Source organism: Chiroxiphia lanceolata, chromosome 9, assembly GCF_009829145.1.
Source record: "Chiroxiphia lanceolata isolate bChiLan1 chromosome 9, bChiLan1.pri, whole genome shotgun sequence".
NCBI classification, from domain to species: Eukaryota; Metazoa; Chordata; class Aves; order Passeriformes; family Pipridae; genus Chiroxiphia; species Chiroxiphia lanceolata.
Window position 1 is genome coordinate 12,708,199 of NC_045645.1, and position 12,526 is coordinate 12,720,724.

Sequence of the window (12,526 nt, forward strand, 5' to 3'; positions counted from 1 at the left end):
CTCGAAAAGCAAACAAACTCCAGTCCAGTAAACAGAGCTGGGTTTACATGGATAAGGGGTTGCCAGAACTCTGCTTTGTATAGTCCAGTGGTGCCTTTCAACATCATCTTTTTCAGAACGTTTTTATTCCTGTCTTCAGAGATAAAATTATGTAGAAAAGGAAATTTTGAAAAGTAGCAAGTCAAAGGTGTCTCCTTGGTTATCAGTGTAAGGTCCACAGAGGTGCAAATATTATGCCCTGAGATTTGAGGAGGAGCTGATCCTTTTGTGTCCTTCAGGGATGAGAGGGTACTTGGTCTGGCTGTGTCCGCTCAGTCCTGCAGGGAGAAAACTTGGAGAATTTGGGTGTTGAAAATGGAGGAGAGAGAAATTCCCTCCTCACTCAGTCCAGCCGCAGGCTGCTGCACATCACCCCATCGTGTGGTCATTTTCATAACCTGCCCTAATAAGTATTATTTTCCTTTATTTTCTGCTTAAGATTCATAATCCCTCTTACACTTTGGAGTTTTAGGGATTTAGCACAATGTCTATGGCAACTTCACATTCAGGTCCTCACCTGGGGGCTGAGTAGAGAGGAGAGTAACCCCCCCAGCTGGTGGGGATTTGGGTACTGGGAATGCAGGAACTGTGTCCTGCCTTCATTTGTGAGGGTGGGCAATTTTTAATCCTAATTTACGTTCCTAAATATTAAATGTCTGTAGGTGGTAGGGGGTGTATGTTGAGTGGAGGGAGAACAGCCTGTGGGGAGAAGGGTGTGATCCAGTCCCGGGCTGTCTCCTGCCTACTCCACGTGCTGGTTGTATGAGGAGGAATTTATGTGGAGAAACTTGAGGATTTGCAGCAAATTCCCAGATTCTTACTGTTCCCTCCTTCACAGCTGCTCCAGCTGTCCATTCCAACATGAGCAGGGTGAACTGAGCTCCCATGGAGGTGTGGATGTGCCAGGGAAGCCAGTCCCCTTTAAAGCAGAGCACTAATTAATTAAAACATTAATTAATACAGCCCTGAAAGCCTTTCCCCCTTTTTTCCTCCCCTCTCTACAGTGCACAGATGTCCTCAGGACATTCAGTGGCAGTGATGGGCATTGACTTCACCCTGAGATACTTCTACAAAGTTCTCATGGACCTGCTGCCTGTTTGTAACCAAGATGGGGGGAACAAAATCAGGTAAAGCTGTTCCTGCCAGGCAGGAAATATCTAAAGTATTCATTTTCTTTTTCTTTAACCAGATGACCCAGAGGTTCTTTCCGACTTAATTTATTCAAGGATTCTGATACTTTCAGTGTGTGTTCTCTGATTTCGAGTAAAACTTGTGCTTGTCCTTCTCATAAAGATTACATGGATGCTTTTGTTATTCAAGATCAAACTGCCATCAGCTAAGTAAACAGTCTGCAGGATTATAAAAGCAGAAGATAACTGATTTTATTTTTTTTTGTTATATTTAGACTTCACTGAAATTCTGGGGGAAAAAAACCATTCTTTATTAAATGAACACAATTCCCAGTTCTTCTGTTTGTTTTAATTTTACCTATTTAGTTACTGTAAGCATGTAATAATGATACAGTATCTTTAGTTATTTTAACTATGGTTATTAAAATATACTTTTGTTAGCTTTTCCTCAGAAATACATAGCACAGCACTAGTCAGAAGAGGTCTGATTTCATCTGGAGTATCTAATTTCATTCAGATCCCTGTGTATCTTAGTTGTTCCTTTCTATCCTTTTTTGAAAAATCACGTGGGGGGGTGGGGTAGACTCTGGTTTGGCTCTGGAGTGATTTGATAACATGGTTTGGACATTGTTGTTGGTTCTTTGTTTGCTTTTAAACCTTAAATTTGGGAAGGGAAGTGGTTTTCTGTCATCCTCCCAGTTCTTTTCTGGTTTGGGTATTTTTTTATATACTTTATGGTGTATAAGAAAAATAAACCAGGATTTCTGGTTTGGCATTCCTCCCTCCCAGTAAAAAAAACCTGATAATCAACAAGATCAGATCTTTATTCTGTTCCTACATTCCCTAAATGAGGAATTTCGAGCATATTGTTCAATGTTAGACCATCCTAACATAGATCTAATGCTTCTGACCTCTGGGTGAATGCAGGTGTTTGGGTTCTTTACAGTATCTCTACTAAGCTTTTTCTCTCTGCAGAGTTCTGGGGTCACCATGAGCCCAGTCATTCTCCTGTTTCCTACAGTATCTTCCAGGAAAAAGGGAAAACACACCATTACTACGTGCATTTCTAATGCAAACCCCCCCCCAAAAAGCCCAATTCCAAGTTTTCCTGACTGCTTTGTACACTTAAGGAGTCCAGATGGCTTTCAGTGCTCTCTGCTCTCCCTCCTGGCTGTAGGGATCTAACACACACCACAGGAATCACAGCCTTGGAAGTCACAGGGCCGGGATCCAGCCAGATTCCCGCTGTGCCGAGGACGTGGCTGCCACCACGGGAACATTTGGGAGCATCCAGTGGGGCATTTACTTTCCCTGTGTCCCTTCTGTGGCCACCAAGTCTCTTGATGTTGGTGCCGTCCCAGTGCTGTGGCTGTGGAAACAGGAGAGGGGGAGAACAGGGTGGATTCAACCTCCCAGCACACTGGTTTCTGGAGTGGGACACAGATCCAACATTGCTTCCCTGAGATCACACAGGAAACTAATGGGAAGAGTGAAAACAGAGAGGAAAAGTTGGGAAGGCTGAGAGTGAAGCAGGAGTGATTTATCTCCCCCTTAAATTGAATTCTGAAGCAGGAGGTCATTAAAGGGGAGTGTGAAAGCTCTGTTTAATTAGTCACATAGTAGATTAATAAACTGTTAAAGCTTTCCAAGTTCATTATGCTTCATTTCTTTCTGGATCTTCCCCAATCAGACAATGCACTGATGGGTTTTCCTTTCTGGTTTTAATCAGCTCCATTTCCAAGTGTGATGGTCCAGGCTCACTGGAACAGTAACAGATGGAAAAGGTTCAGGGAAATACCCGACACATTCTTTAGAGACACTTTGCAGTGAATTTGTTTGATGATCCTGTCCTTTTCATACATGGAAGCCTTTAAAAGTTCCTCCTCTAGCTGTAAATTTAGGATCATCTTTTATTTCAGCCTTTTTCTCTGAAGGCCTCATGGGGGGCTCTCACTGTGTTCATTGTGGACAGGTGCTTCATCATGGAGGACAGGGGATACCTCGTGGCACATCCCACCCTCATTGATCCCAAAGGACACGCGCCCGTGGAGCAGCAGCACATCACACACAAGGTCTGGCTCCTTTTCCTCGGTTTATTCCCATAATTTCTAATTTTTGAGCTGCAGAGCAGCTGCTGTTTGTGTCTGATTCCAAAGGCATAAAGTCCCACATTTCCCGCTTAGGAGCCTCTGGTAGCAAACGACATCCTGAACCACCCAAACTTCGTCAAGAAAAACCTCTGCAACAGCTTCAGTGACAGGACAGTTCAGCGGTTTTATAAATTCAATACCAGCTTAGTGGTAAGTGTGTTTTTCTATTTTATTTTGCTTTTGAATGTACTTTGGTTGGGTTGGGTTTCTTTTGGTGGAAACAAAGCCTTGCCAGGATCAGCAGGCAGGGCTGGGAGCCAGCCTTCCATGTGGATTGGCCTCTGCTCCCCTCTCCAAACACAAACCCAGCGCAACTGTGCTCACACGAGGAGCCTGTTGACACACAGGGCTTATGGATGTGATCCTTGGCCAGCTGTGGTTGGTGTCTGCACAATCTCAGCCAGCATCACGAAAATAAGGGCAATTCTCTGTTGCTGGATTTTCCACCAATAATTCGGATTTTTTTGCTTTGCATCCTCTGACTTGACCTCTGGCTTCCAGCTCTGACCAGTGTCACATCCTCCTGTGATGTCTTTATTAACTTATCTTTTGGTTAGGCGTCCAAATAAATCCATTTACTGGTGCAGTGTAGGTGAGCATTCACAGAGTATCATTTATGAGTCTGAATCCTGAATGTTCTGTGGTTCCTGTGAGCTGTGTGTGAGCTTTCTCTTGTGCTCAGCCACACTGAGGGGTCTAAACCAGGGTCTGTCATCCCTCACAGCACCACAGATCCATGCTGGCAAAGTCACTCCAGAATTATTCCAAAGATGTTAAGCTCTGTGGGAGAAGCTGCTCTTGAAATAATGCCTTTCAGTTGTTACCGAGAGAAGGTGGTGGGAAATAAGTGTCAAAAATATTTGAAAATCATGTCAAATACACTGATTTATGTCAGCTAGGCTTAAACATTTTCAGATAGGCTTAAACATTTTCCCCACACTTGAAATGCAAAGTAGGAAGTGTGTTATGGTGAAGGAAATTGTGGAGGTTGGTGCAAAAACTTCAGACAGTGGCATGGAAAAAGGAATCAGGAATGAGTCTGATCCCAGCAGGACAGTGCTGGGGTGTAGTTTTTATGGCACACGTGCCAGGAAGTTTTCAGCATGTGGTGGTGGTACCTCCCTGTCACAGCAGAGCCTCTGTGAAGGTCACCCAACCACGGCTGGTGCAGTGGGGACAGGTTGGCAAACGATGGGAGGGAGTGAAATGTCACCTGCTGATGCCACATCTTGTAATCTTCACAAGGAAATCATATTCTTTTCTATCTTCAGCAAAGTCTTTTCACCCGGTAGTACCTTGGAAGCAAAACTCAACAGGTTGATGAACAATTTTATGAAAGTGACACTCCCACACATTTGTGTTTCCTTGGAAGAGGGAGAGTCTTCAGCTCCCTAAACCAATGTTTTACACCATTGACGCTCTTTGTTTTTCCCCAGGGTGACCTGACAAACCTTGTGCACGGCAGTCACTGCTCCAAGTACAGGCTGACAAGGATCCCAGGCACCAATGCCTTCGTGGGAATCGTCAATGAGACCTGTGACTCTCTGGCTTTCTGTGCCTGCAGCATGGTGGACAGGCTCTGTCTCAACTGCCACAGGTGAGCAGGGCATGGACAAGGAATGGACTGGTCCAGGAATACACTTCTTCCCTCCTCCTTGATTCAAGGTTTACAAAAACTTATTTATTTTATAAGCTAAATCAGTGCAAAACTGAAGGCAAAATAAAATAGTTGCTTTGCCTGTGCTCTTTGTAAGAGGCACAAGGACTTGGGGTACCTCTAATCCTTGCCAGGTTGTCAGAGTATTTAAACGAAGGTAGTTTGTTCTTGAGATCACAGAATCACAGAATTTATGAGTTTGAAGAGACCCATAAGGACCATCGAGTCCAACCCTCAGCCCTGCACAGGACCATCCCCAAGAGTCACACCCCAGAGGATCATCCAAACACTCCTTGAGCTCTGGCAGCCTTGGTGCTGTGACCACTGCCCTGGGGAGCCTGTTCAGTGCCCAGCCACCCTCTGGGGGAAGAACCTTTTTCTAAGATCCAACCTAAACCTGCCCTGATACAACTTCAGGCCATTCCCTGGGGTCCTGTCCCTCGTCCTCACAGAGAAGAGATCAGTGCCTGCCCCTCCTCTTCCCTTCACGAGGAATTTGGGATGTTTGGGTAGATAATGTTAAAAGACCTTGAGAAATTCAGTGGCTCAGAGGGAGTTTCCTGTGGGCCACGCCCTTTCTTCTGGCATATTAATGTCCATGATTTTATGTGGACTGACATAGTTTTTCATTAAGGGGATCCAGCAGATTTTGCCTACACCATCATTACATGTTTGTTGCACTAGCAAGAAGGATCCTTCCATCTAGATCTGAGGTTTGGCCAGGGGTTGCCTGCTTTTAGAATTCCAGAGGCAACTGTCATGACATTGTCCTCAGTCCCAGTGCAGAACAGAGCAGTCCCTGTTCCTGGGGAAGGAGAAGGGTTACTTAACAGCCTTCTCCATGGGAACTGCTGTTCCAGAGCTGTGCCGCGGGGCTAAAATCCTGGTGCAGTGTCTGATGGGGTTTCTGTGTGTTTTCTGCCCCTGAAGGATGGAGCAGAACGAGTGTGAGTGTCCCTGTGAGTGCCCACTGGAGGTGAACGAGTGCACCGGCAACCTGACCAACGCCGAGAGCAGGTGAGAGCGGATCCCCAACCATGGACAGCAGGGACACCTTAATTAACAAATCACTGCTGTGTCCTGCTGACTTACAGGTGACACAGCATCTAACAGGCAGTATTTTTAGTATAATTAAGCAGATGATATGCAGTTAGAAAAGGAGATGTTTTTAACTGATTATGCTTTGCCTGCTTTTGTGATACATGGCTTTGCTTCTTGCCCCGCTCCAGGAACCCGAGCTGTGAAGTCCATCAGGAGCCCATGACGTTCACAGCCATCGACCCGAGCCTGCAGGATGCCCTCCCACAGTGTATCAACACCCAGTGCAACCAGAGGACAGAGAGTGGGTAAGCTCGCCTTCTCCATCCCTCAAAACACACTGCTGTGGAAATAATCTGGTGGAAATAGCTCTTCCTCACATGTTTTAAAGAAAACATGGTTTTAGCCAGGTAGAGTTTATTTCTCCTCAGTAGCTGTTCCAGTGCTGTGTGGATTTGGAATGAGAATGGTGTTGATAACACTCTGATGGTTTGGGTTTTGCTAAGTTGTGTTTACCCCAAGTCAAGGAACTTTTTCTTGTCTCATGCCCTGCCAGTGGGAGGGGGCATAGCTGGGACAGGTGACCTGAGCTGACCACAGGGATATTCCACACCATGGAACGTCCTGCCCTGGAAGGCGCTGAGCTGGGTTGGGAAAGGGAGGGGTCTGGTGTCAGTCAGCGGGTGGTGAGCAATTGCACTGTGCATCACCTCTTTCCTTTTTATTATCATTATTATTATTTACCATAATGATTGTATTTGACTTTATTTTCAATTATTAAACTGTTCTTATCTCAACATACAAGTTTTACTTTGATTCTCCTCCCCATTTCACTGCGGGGGGGGTGCTGAGGGGGCAGCTGCATCGAGATTAATTTCCTTCTGAGCTTAAACCATGACAGAAGGAAATAAAAAGTATGATGCCAGAATGAGGTTCTGCTCCTGGCATTGTGTGGAGAAGTTTGAGGGCTCATTTTTGCTACTTCTGAGCAGTCTCCAGGCACCTGAGGTGGCCAGAACATGTCATGCTCTGACCAGACTTCCCAAATCCTTTCTTCCATCCTCCAAAGGCTGCAGAAAAAGGTTGGCCAGACTTCACCACACTGAGAAATGTTTTATTGGAGGAGTTACAAGGAGGAGTTCTCCCTTTGCTCAGGCTGAGTGATGGAAGAAAAAAAATAAAGCAGAAAGACTTGGAAGGTGCATATTGGAGATGCAGCTTCCCTTGTGTAACTTCCCTTGTGATACTTGAGTATTTCCATGGAAGTTTTTTCTGGCTAAACATTACGTACATGAGGGTTTTGGGATGATTTTGGTCTCCCTCTGTCTCGTGATTCCCAAACAGGCTGAGCTTTGCAAACAAGAGGCATTGGATTGGAAAGTAACTGTCTCTTCTTTGGTTTCTAATGCTCAGGGATTGCTTTGGAGTGTTGGACTGCGAGTGGTGTATGGTGGACAGCGATGGGAAGACCCACCTGGACAAGTCCTACTGTGCCCCTCAGAAGGAGTGTTTTGGTGGCATTGTGGGAGCCAAGAGCCCGTACGTGGATGACTTGGGAGCAATAGGTAATTTGGCCTTTCTGAGCAGGTGCTGCCTTTAACTGCTTGTATTCCATAACATGCACTGTCATTGCAGAACATGCTTCACATGACATTTATATCTTAGGCCAGTGATAAATCAGCATAAAAAATGCATCAAGCAGTAAAGAAGCAGCAATCAGAAGCAGCAGTAATACCTCTTGTTGGTATTACATTTTTGAAAATACTGATGTGTAGCTACAGGTTCCTGTCTTTAGGATGTATCCTTTAAGATGTACCCTCTCTGAATTTCTTCTCCTATTCCAAGTGTGTGCAGTTGAGCACCCAGAAAGCCTTTCAGAGCTTCTCTAATCTTTCACGCTGTTGATTTAAACCTTTGTGCAGAACATTTATGGTGGTGGGGTTTCTCTGTTTTGTCCCTTTTGCTTTAGGAGATGAAGTCATCACTCTGAACATGATCAAGAGTGCCCCAGTGGGCCCAGTGGCTGGGGGCATTATGGGCTGCATCATGGTGCTCGTCCTGGCCGTGTACGCGTACCGGCACCAGATCCACCGCCGGAGCCACCAGCACATGTCCCCGCTGGCTGCCCAGGGTGAGCACTCAGGAGACACAAATAGCAGGCTGGGAATTGAAAAAAACCCAACACAACAAAAACCCATCCAAAAAAGCAATCCCCAAGTTCTTCCCTTGGTTTTGGTTCGATGTTTCACCCTGTTTTATTTTGTTTTGGAGCCCTTGGAAAAGCCAGGCCTGGCCCTGGGTGCTGTGTATTGCTGCCCTCTCCTGGGTGCAGCCAGACCTGCTGCTGCCCAAGGAGTGCTCAAAGCCCTCAACATGCAGTTCTGCTCAGGGAGATAAGTTAAGCTTCTTCCAGAGCTCAAATGCTAATCCAAGCTTCCCAACTCTCTGCCCCTTGTCACAGCAGACCCATTGCACATGTTTAGTTCTGCCCAACGGTGCTGCTTTTGGAAGTGACACAGTTTTCACACCCTTTTGCTTGGTCTGTTTGGGATGTATCTTTTTTTCACTTGTGTCTCCTGCTTCTGGTCTGTGTGATGCTCATGGAATGTCTGTGCATAGATAGATAAAACCACTGGAGTCTGAGAGAAAACTGTGTTGGGAGAAGGGATACTGGTGGAAAGATAAAGATATAAGGGTGAGAACACCTCCCTGGAAGTGTCCAAGGCCGGGTTGGATGGGGCTTGGAGCAACCTGGTCAAGTGGAAGGTGTCCCTGCCTACGGCAGGGCGTTGGAAGGAGGTGATCATTAAGGTCCCTCCCAACCCAAACCATTTTGTGATTCTAAGTGTGATCAGGGCTAATTACCTCTATATTTGATTATGCCCCAGCTCTATTTTAAATCAGACAACTTTCTTCAGAACTTCAAAGCTGGTTCCTCTCAGGGGGAGGTGGGGTGTGGCATTTTCCTGGTATTCCCAGCCCCATCTGTACTGGAAGAAGAGCACCCCCAGCTCAGACCATCTCTTCACACACAAAGTGCTCCCACTCTGTTGCCAGGGTGACAGTTGGTAGTAAGATGATCCAAAATTTTTCTCTTAACAGTTGCATTTTTCTGTTTGTAATGGTGTGTAGAAATGTCAGTGCGTATGTCCAACCTGGAAAATGATAGGGACGAGAGGGACGATGACAGCCATGAAGACAGAGGAATCAGTAAGTACCAAACCACTCTGCTGTAAAAAAATGTTAAACTAAAGGAGCCATTTGTTTTTTAATACTCTAGAATTAAAAATGTATGAGGAAGCCCTGTGCTGTGCCACAGTAGTAATGACAGAACAGTGTTTTAACTCAAACTGTAACGTCCAGTGCACCTTTAGTCTCTTGCTGAAAAACTACATTTTTCACTTTTAAAAGATTATTCTCCATTATGTATGGGGGAGCTTTGCCCCTTACACCCCCTGGTCATGACCACTTCCAGAAGTAACTCTGATCAGCTTAAAAATTGCCATTGTGACAGCACAGGGCATGGAAAACTCCTCTCCTTGTTCAGCCTTGGAAAGCAGAAGCCAAGTCTGGCAAGTATGGCCAACAAACCTGGCAGTAAATCTTCTTTGCATTGATTTTGGATGCCCAAAGTTCTTTGCCATTCAGTCAAAATGGCACTTTACATGATCCTGGTATGCTGTAAGGTGAGCTGGTCCACCTAAACTCCAGGAGAGCTCCAAGGTCGGACCAGATTCCTCTCTCTGGGCCCTCACTAAAACAATATTCAAGATTTGAAACTGTGTCAACACTCAAAGATGGAAAAATAAGGATTCTGAGCTTCATGGCTTGCATCTACTGCTTCTCCACGTCCCTTTTAGTTTTGTTTTGAGTCAGCTTTCAGTGCTGTCACAGGTTCTTAAGCATTGGCACAGTAATTCTCTAAATTCTGTTAATCGAAGGTGAATGAGTTTGGCTAGATCTTGATCTATTCCACATTTAAACACCGCTCTTTACTCCTCCTCTGTCAGTGACCAGTGACCGGACCCAAGGGAATGGCCTGAAGTTGTGTCAGGGCAGGTTTAGGTTGGATCTTAGAAAAAGGTTCTTCCCCCAGAGGGTGTTTGGGCACTGAACAGGCTCCCCAGGGCAGTGGTCACAGCACCAAGGCTTCCAGAGCTCCAGGAGTGTTTGGATGATCCTGTGGGGCATGTGGTGTGACTCTTGGGGATGGTCCTGTGCAGGGCTGAGGGTTGGACTTGATGGTCCTTATGGGTCCCTTCCAGCTCAGCAGATTCTGTGATTCTTTTAAGAAGTACTGCACAAGAACTAGTTACAGAAAGCGCGTTCCCTGTTCAGTGAGACCCTTGGTTTACACCCTGCTGTGTCTGTGTGTCCGCAGTCAGCAACACGCGGTTCATCGCGGCGGTGATCGAGCGCCACGCGCACAGCCCTGAGCGCCGGCGACGCTACTGGGGCCGATCCGGCACCGAGAGTGACCACGGTAAGGCCTTGGATCACTGCCCTGGCCCCACAGAAGTCACTGGGGTGACCTGGGTTCCTTCAGGTGTCTGGCACATTGCAGATAAGGCAGCCCAAACTCAAACCAAACAAAAACCATTCTGCTGTGTTGCTTCACAGTTAAACAGTTCTGACACTTGGTCTGTTCAGCCCAGGGAAGAGAAGGTTCTGTGGAGATCTCACAGCACTTTCCAGTATCTGAGGGGCTACAGGGAAGCTGGAGAGGGAACCTTTATCAGGAACTGTAGTGACAGGACATGGGGAATGGCTTAGATGGGATATTAGAGAGAAATCGTTCCTTATGAGGGTGGTGAGGCCCTGGCACAGGTTGCCCAGAGAAGCTGTGGCTGCCCCATCCCTGGAAGTGTCCAAGGCCAGGTTGGACAAGGCTTGGAGCAACCTGGTCTAGTGGAAGGTGTCCTTGCCCATGTCAGGGAATTGGAACTGGATGATCTTTAAGGTCCCTTCCAACCCAAATCATTCCATAATTCTAAGATCTTCCAGCACCTTTAAGCAAATACTGATCACCATTAGGTTCAGGGAGTTTGGGTATGTCCCTGCTGCCCTGAGACTAAGTCTCTTTAAATCTGGAAAGCTGTTAGAAGGGTGTAATGCTGTTGACTCATGAGGAGGCTTAACAGAAATTAAGAGGAGGGTTAGACAAGTCTGCACAGCTGTCACCTCTAGCTGGGAGCCTTAGTGGCTGGGTATGTGACAGCAGACCTGTTCCAATATTAAACAGTGGTTGCACTAATGGAATTGCTGAGGGACAGGAAATCCAAAGGCCAAAGCCTTGGAATGTGGATGAACAGATGTCTGTGAGCCAATCTTACTGTAGGAGGAATTACCCTGGATTTGGGGCCAGATTACCTGTGCTGAGGCAGATTTGCCAGATTAATGCTCCTTTTGCTCCATTTCTTGCAGCCCTAGGAAATCCTTCCCATCTTTTAGTCCTCCTGTCAGGGTCAGCAGGGGAACTGTCCTACCTCCATCTGAAATGTGCGCCGCTATTTTTAGTTCCTGTAATTCCATCTTCTTCAAAGGGCTGCCCAGTCTCCTTCCCCAATTCCTCCCTGCCAGTTAGAAGCCATGACTCAGAGCATGGGAAGTGAGAGCCAGCTTTGGGTGCTCAGCCTGCTATTTTTAACACACTTCTTTTAGGTGTCTTCAGCTGAAAACCTGACCAAGATGCTCAGAAGCACCAGTGGTTCCTCAGTTTTTGAGAAGGATTATTTTTCTGTTTAAAGCAAGATATATTTCCATTTAAATTGCACTTGTGTTTCTCCATTTAGAGATACTGAGGTGGATTTGTTTGTACTGCAGGCTGGAAATAGCTGGTTTCAGTGATAAATCCAAATCTCCCAGTAACTTGAAGCACCTGTTTCAAAGGAAAGGGACCTGTTAGGAAACAGTTTCCTGGCTGAGCCTGCAAGGGTTAGCTGTTAGCTGCCTTTCCAGTGACATCATTTCCTTAGGATATCCCAGAGAATGGATGTCTCACCACTCCTGATCTGTTTCTTTTAACTTTTTAGACTCCAGTAGCAGATATTTTAGCCAAAAGAGAGCCCTGAGTTAATTGCACCACATGCATGAGTTCAGCAGGAAGTGTCAGTACAGTTTGGCTTAATGGACTTGCTGTTTGAAACCCTTCCCAGGAGGATTCCATAGATTTCCTTAAGTATGGAAAGCTCCCCAGCATTAAACACACGTGCTTGGATTTTGCCAACAGACCCTCACAGGTGAAGGGTGCTCTCATCCTTTTAAAAATTAAATACTAAGATTATAAAACACAATGACATGAAGAGATTCTGCTGCTTCCAGATACAATAACCGGTAATCCAGGAAAGGTGTAGATGGTAGGAACAGAGGTATGTGGGAGTGGATCCCACTTATTTCTTGTCTGTTTAAAAATCCAGGTAATATCTAACAGATTTTTTTGGGGTGGTATCTTATGTTTTGGTTTTGAAATCGGTGCCAACAATTCTGCGGTAACAAACTGCTGAACACATGGT

General features: G+C 45.9%; 1 protein-coding gene across 1 annotated transcript in view; it reads left to right on the forward strand.

Moving 5' to 3' along the window:
* Positions 1-12,526, forward strand: part of CACHD1 (cache domain containing 1) — a 94,602-nt gene that overhangs the window by 80,207 nt on the left and 1,869 nt on the right. Inside the window, 10 exon segments of the mRNA XM_032697108.1 lie at positions 1,044-1,166; positions 3,142-3,241; positions 3,353-3,469; positions 4,756-4,916; positions 5,907-5,993; positions 6,206-6,322; positions 7,428-7,579; positions 7,984-8,145; positions 9,147-9,224; positions 10,396-10,497. Coding sequence (XP_032552999.1) covers positions 1,044-1,166; positions 3,142-3,241; positions 3,353-3,469; positions 4,756-4,916; positions 5,907-5,993; positions 6,206-6,322; positions 7,428-7,579; positions 7,984-8,145; positions 9,147-9,224; positions 10,396-10,497 — 1,199 coding nt within the window.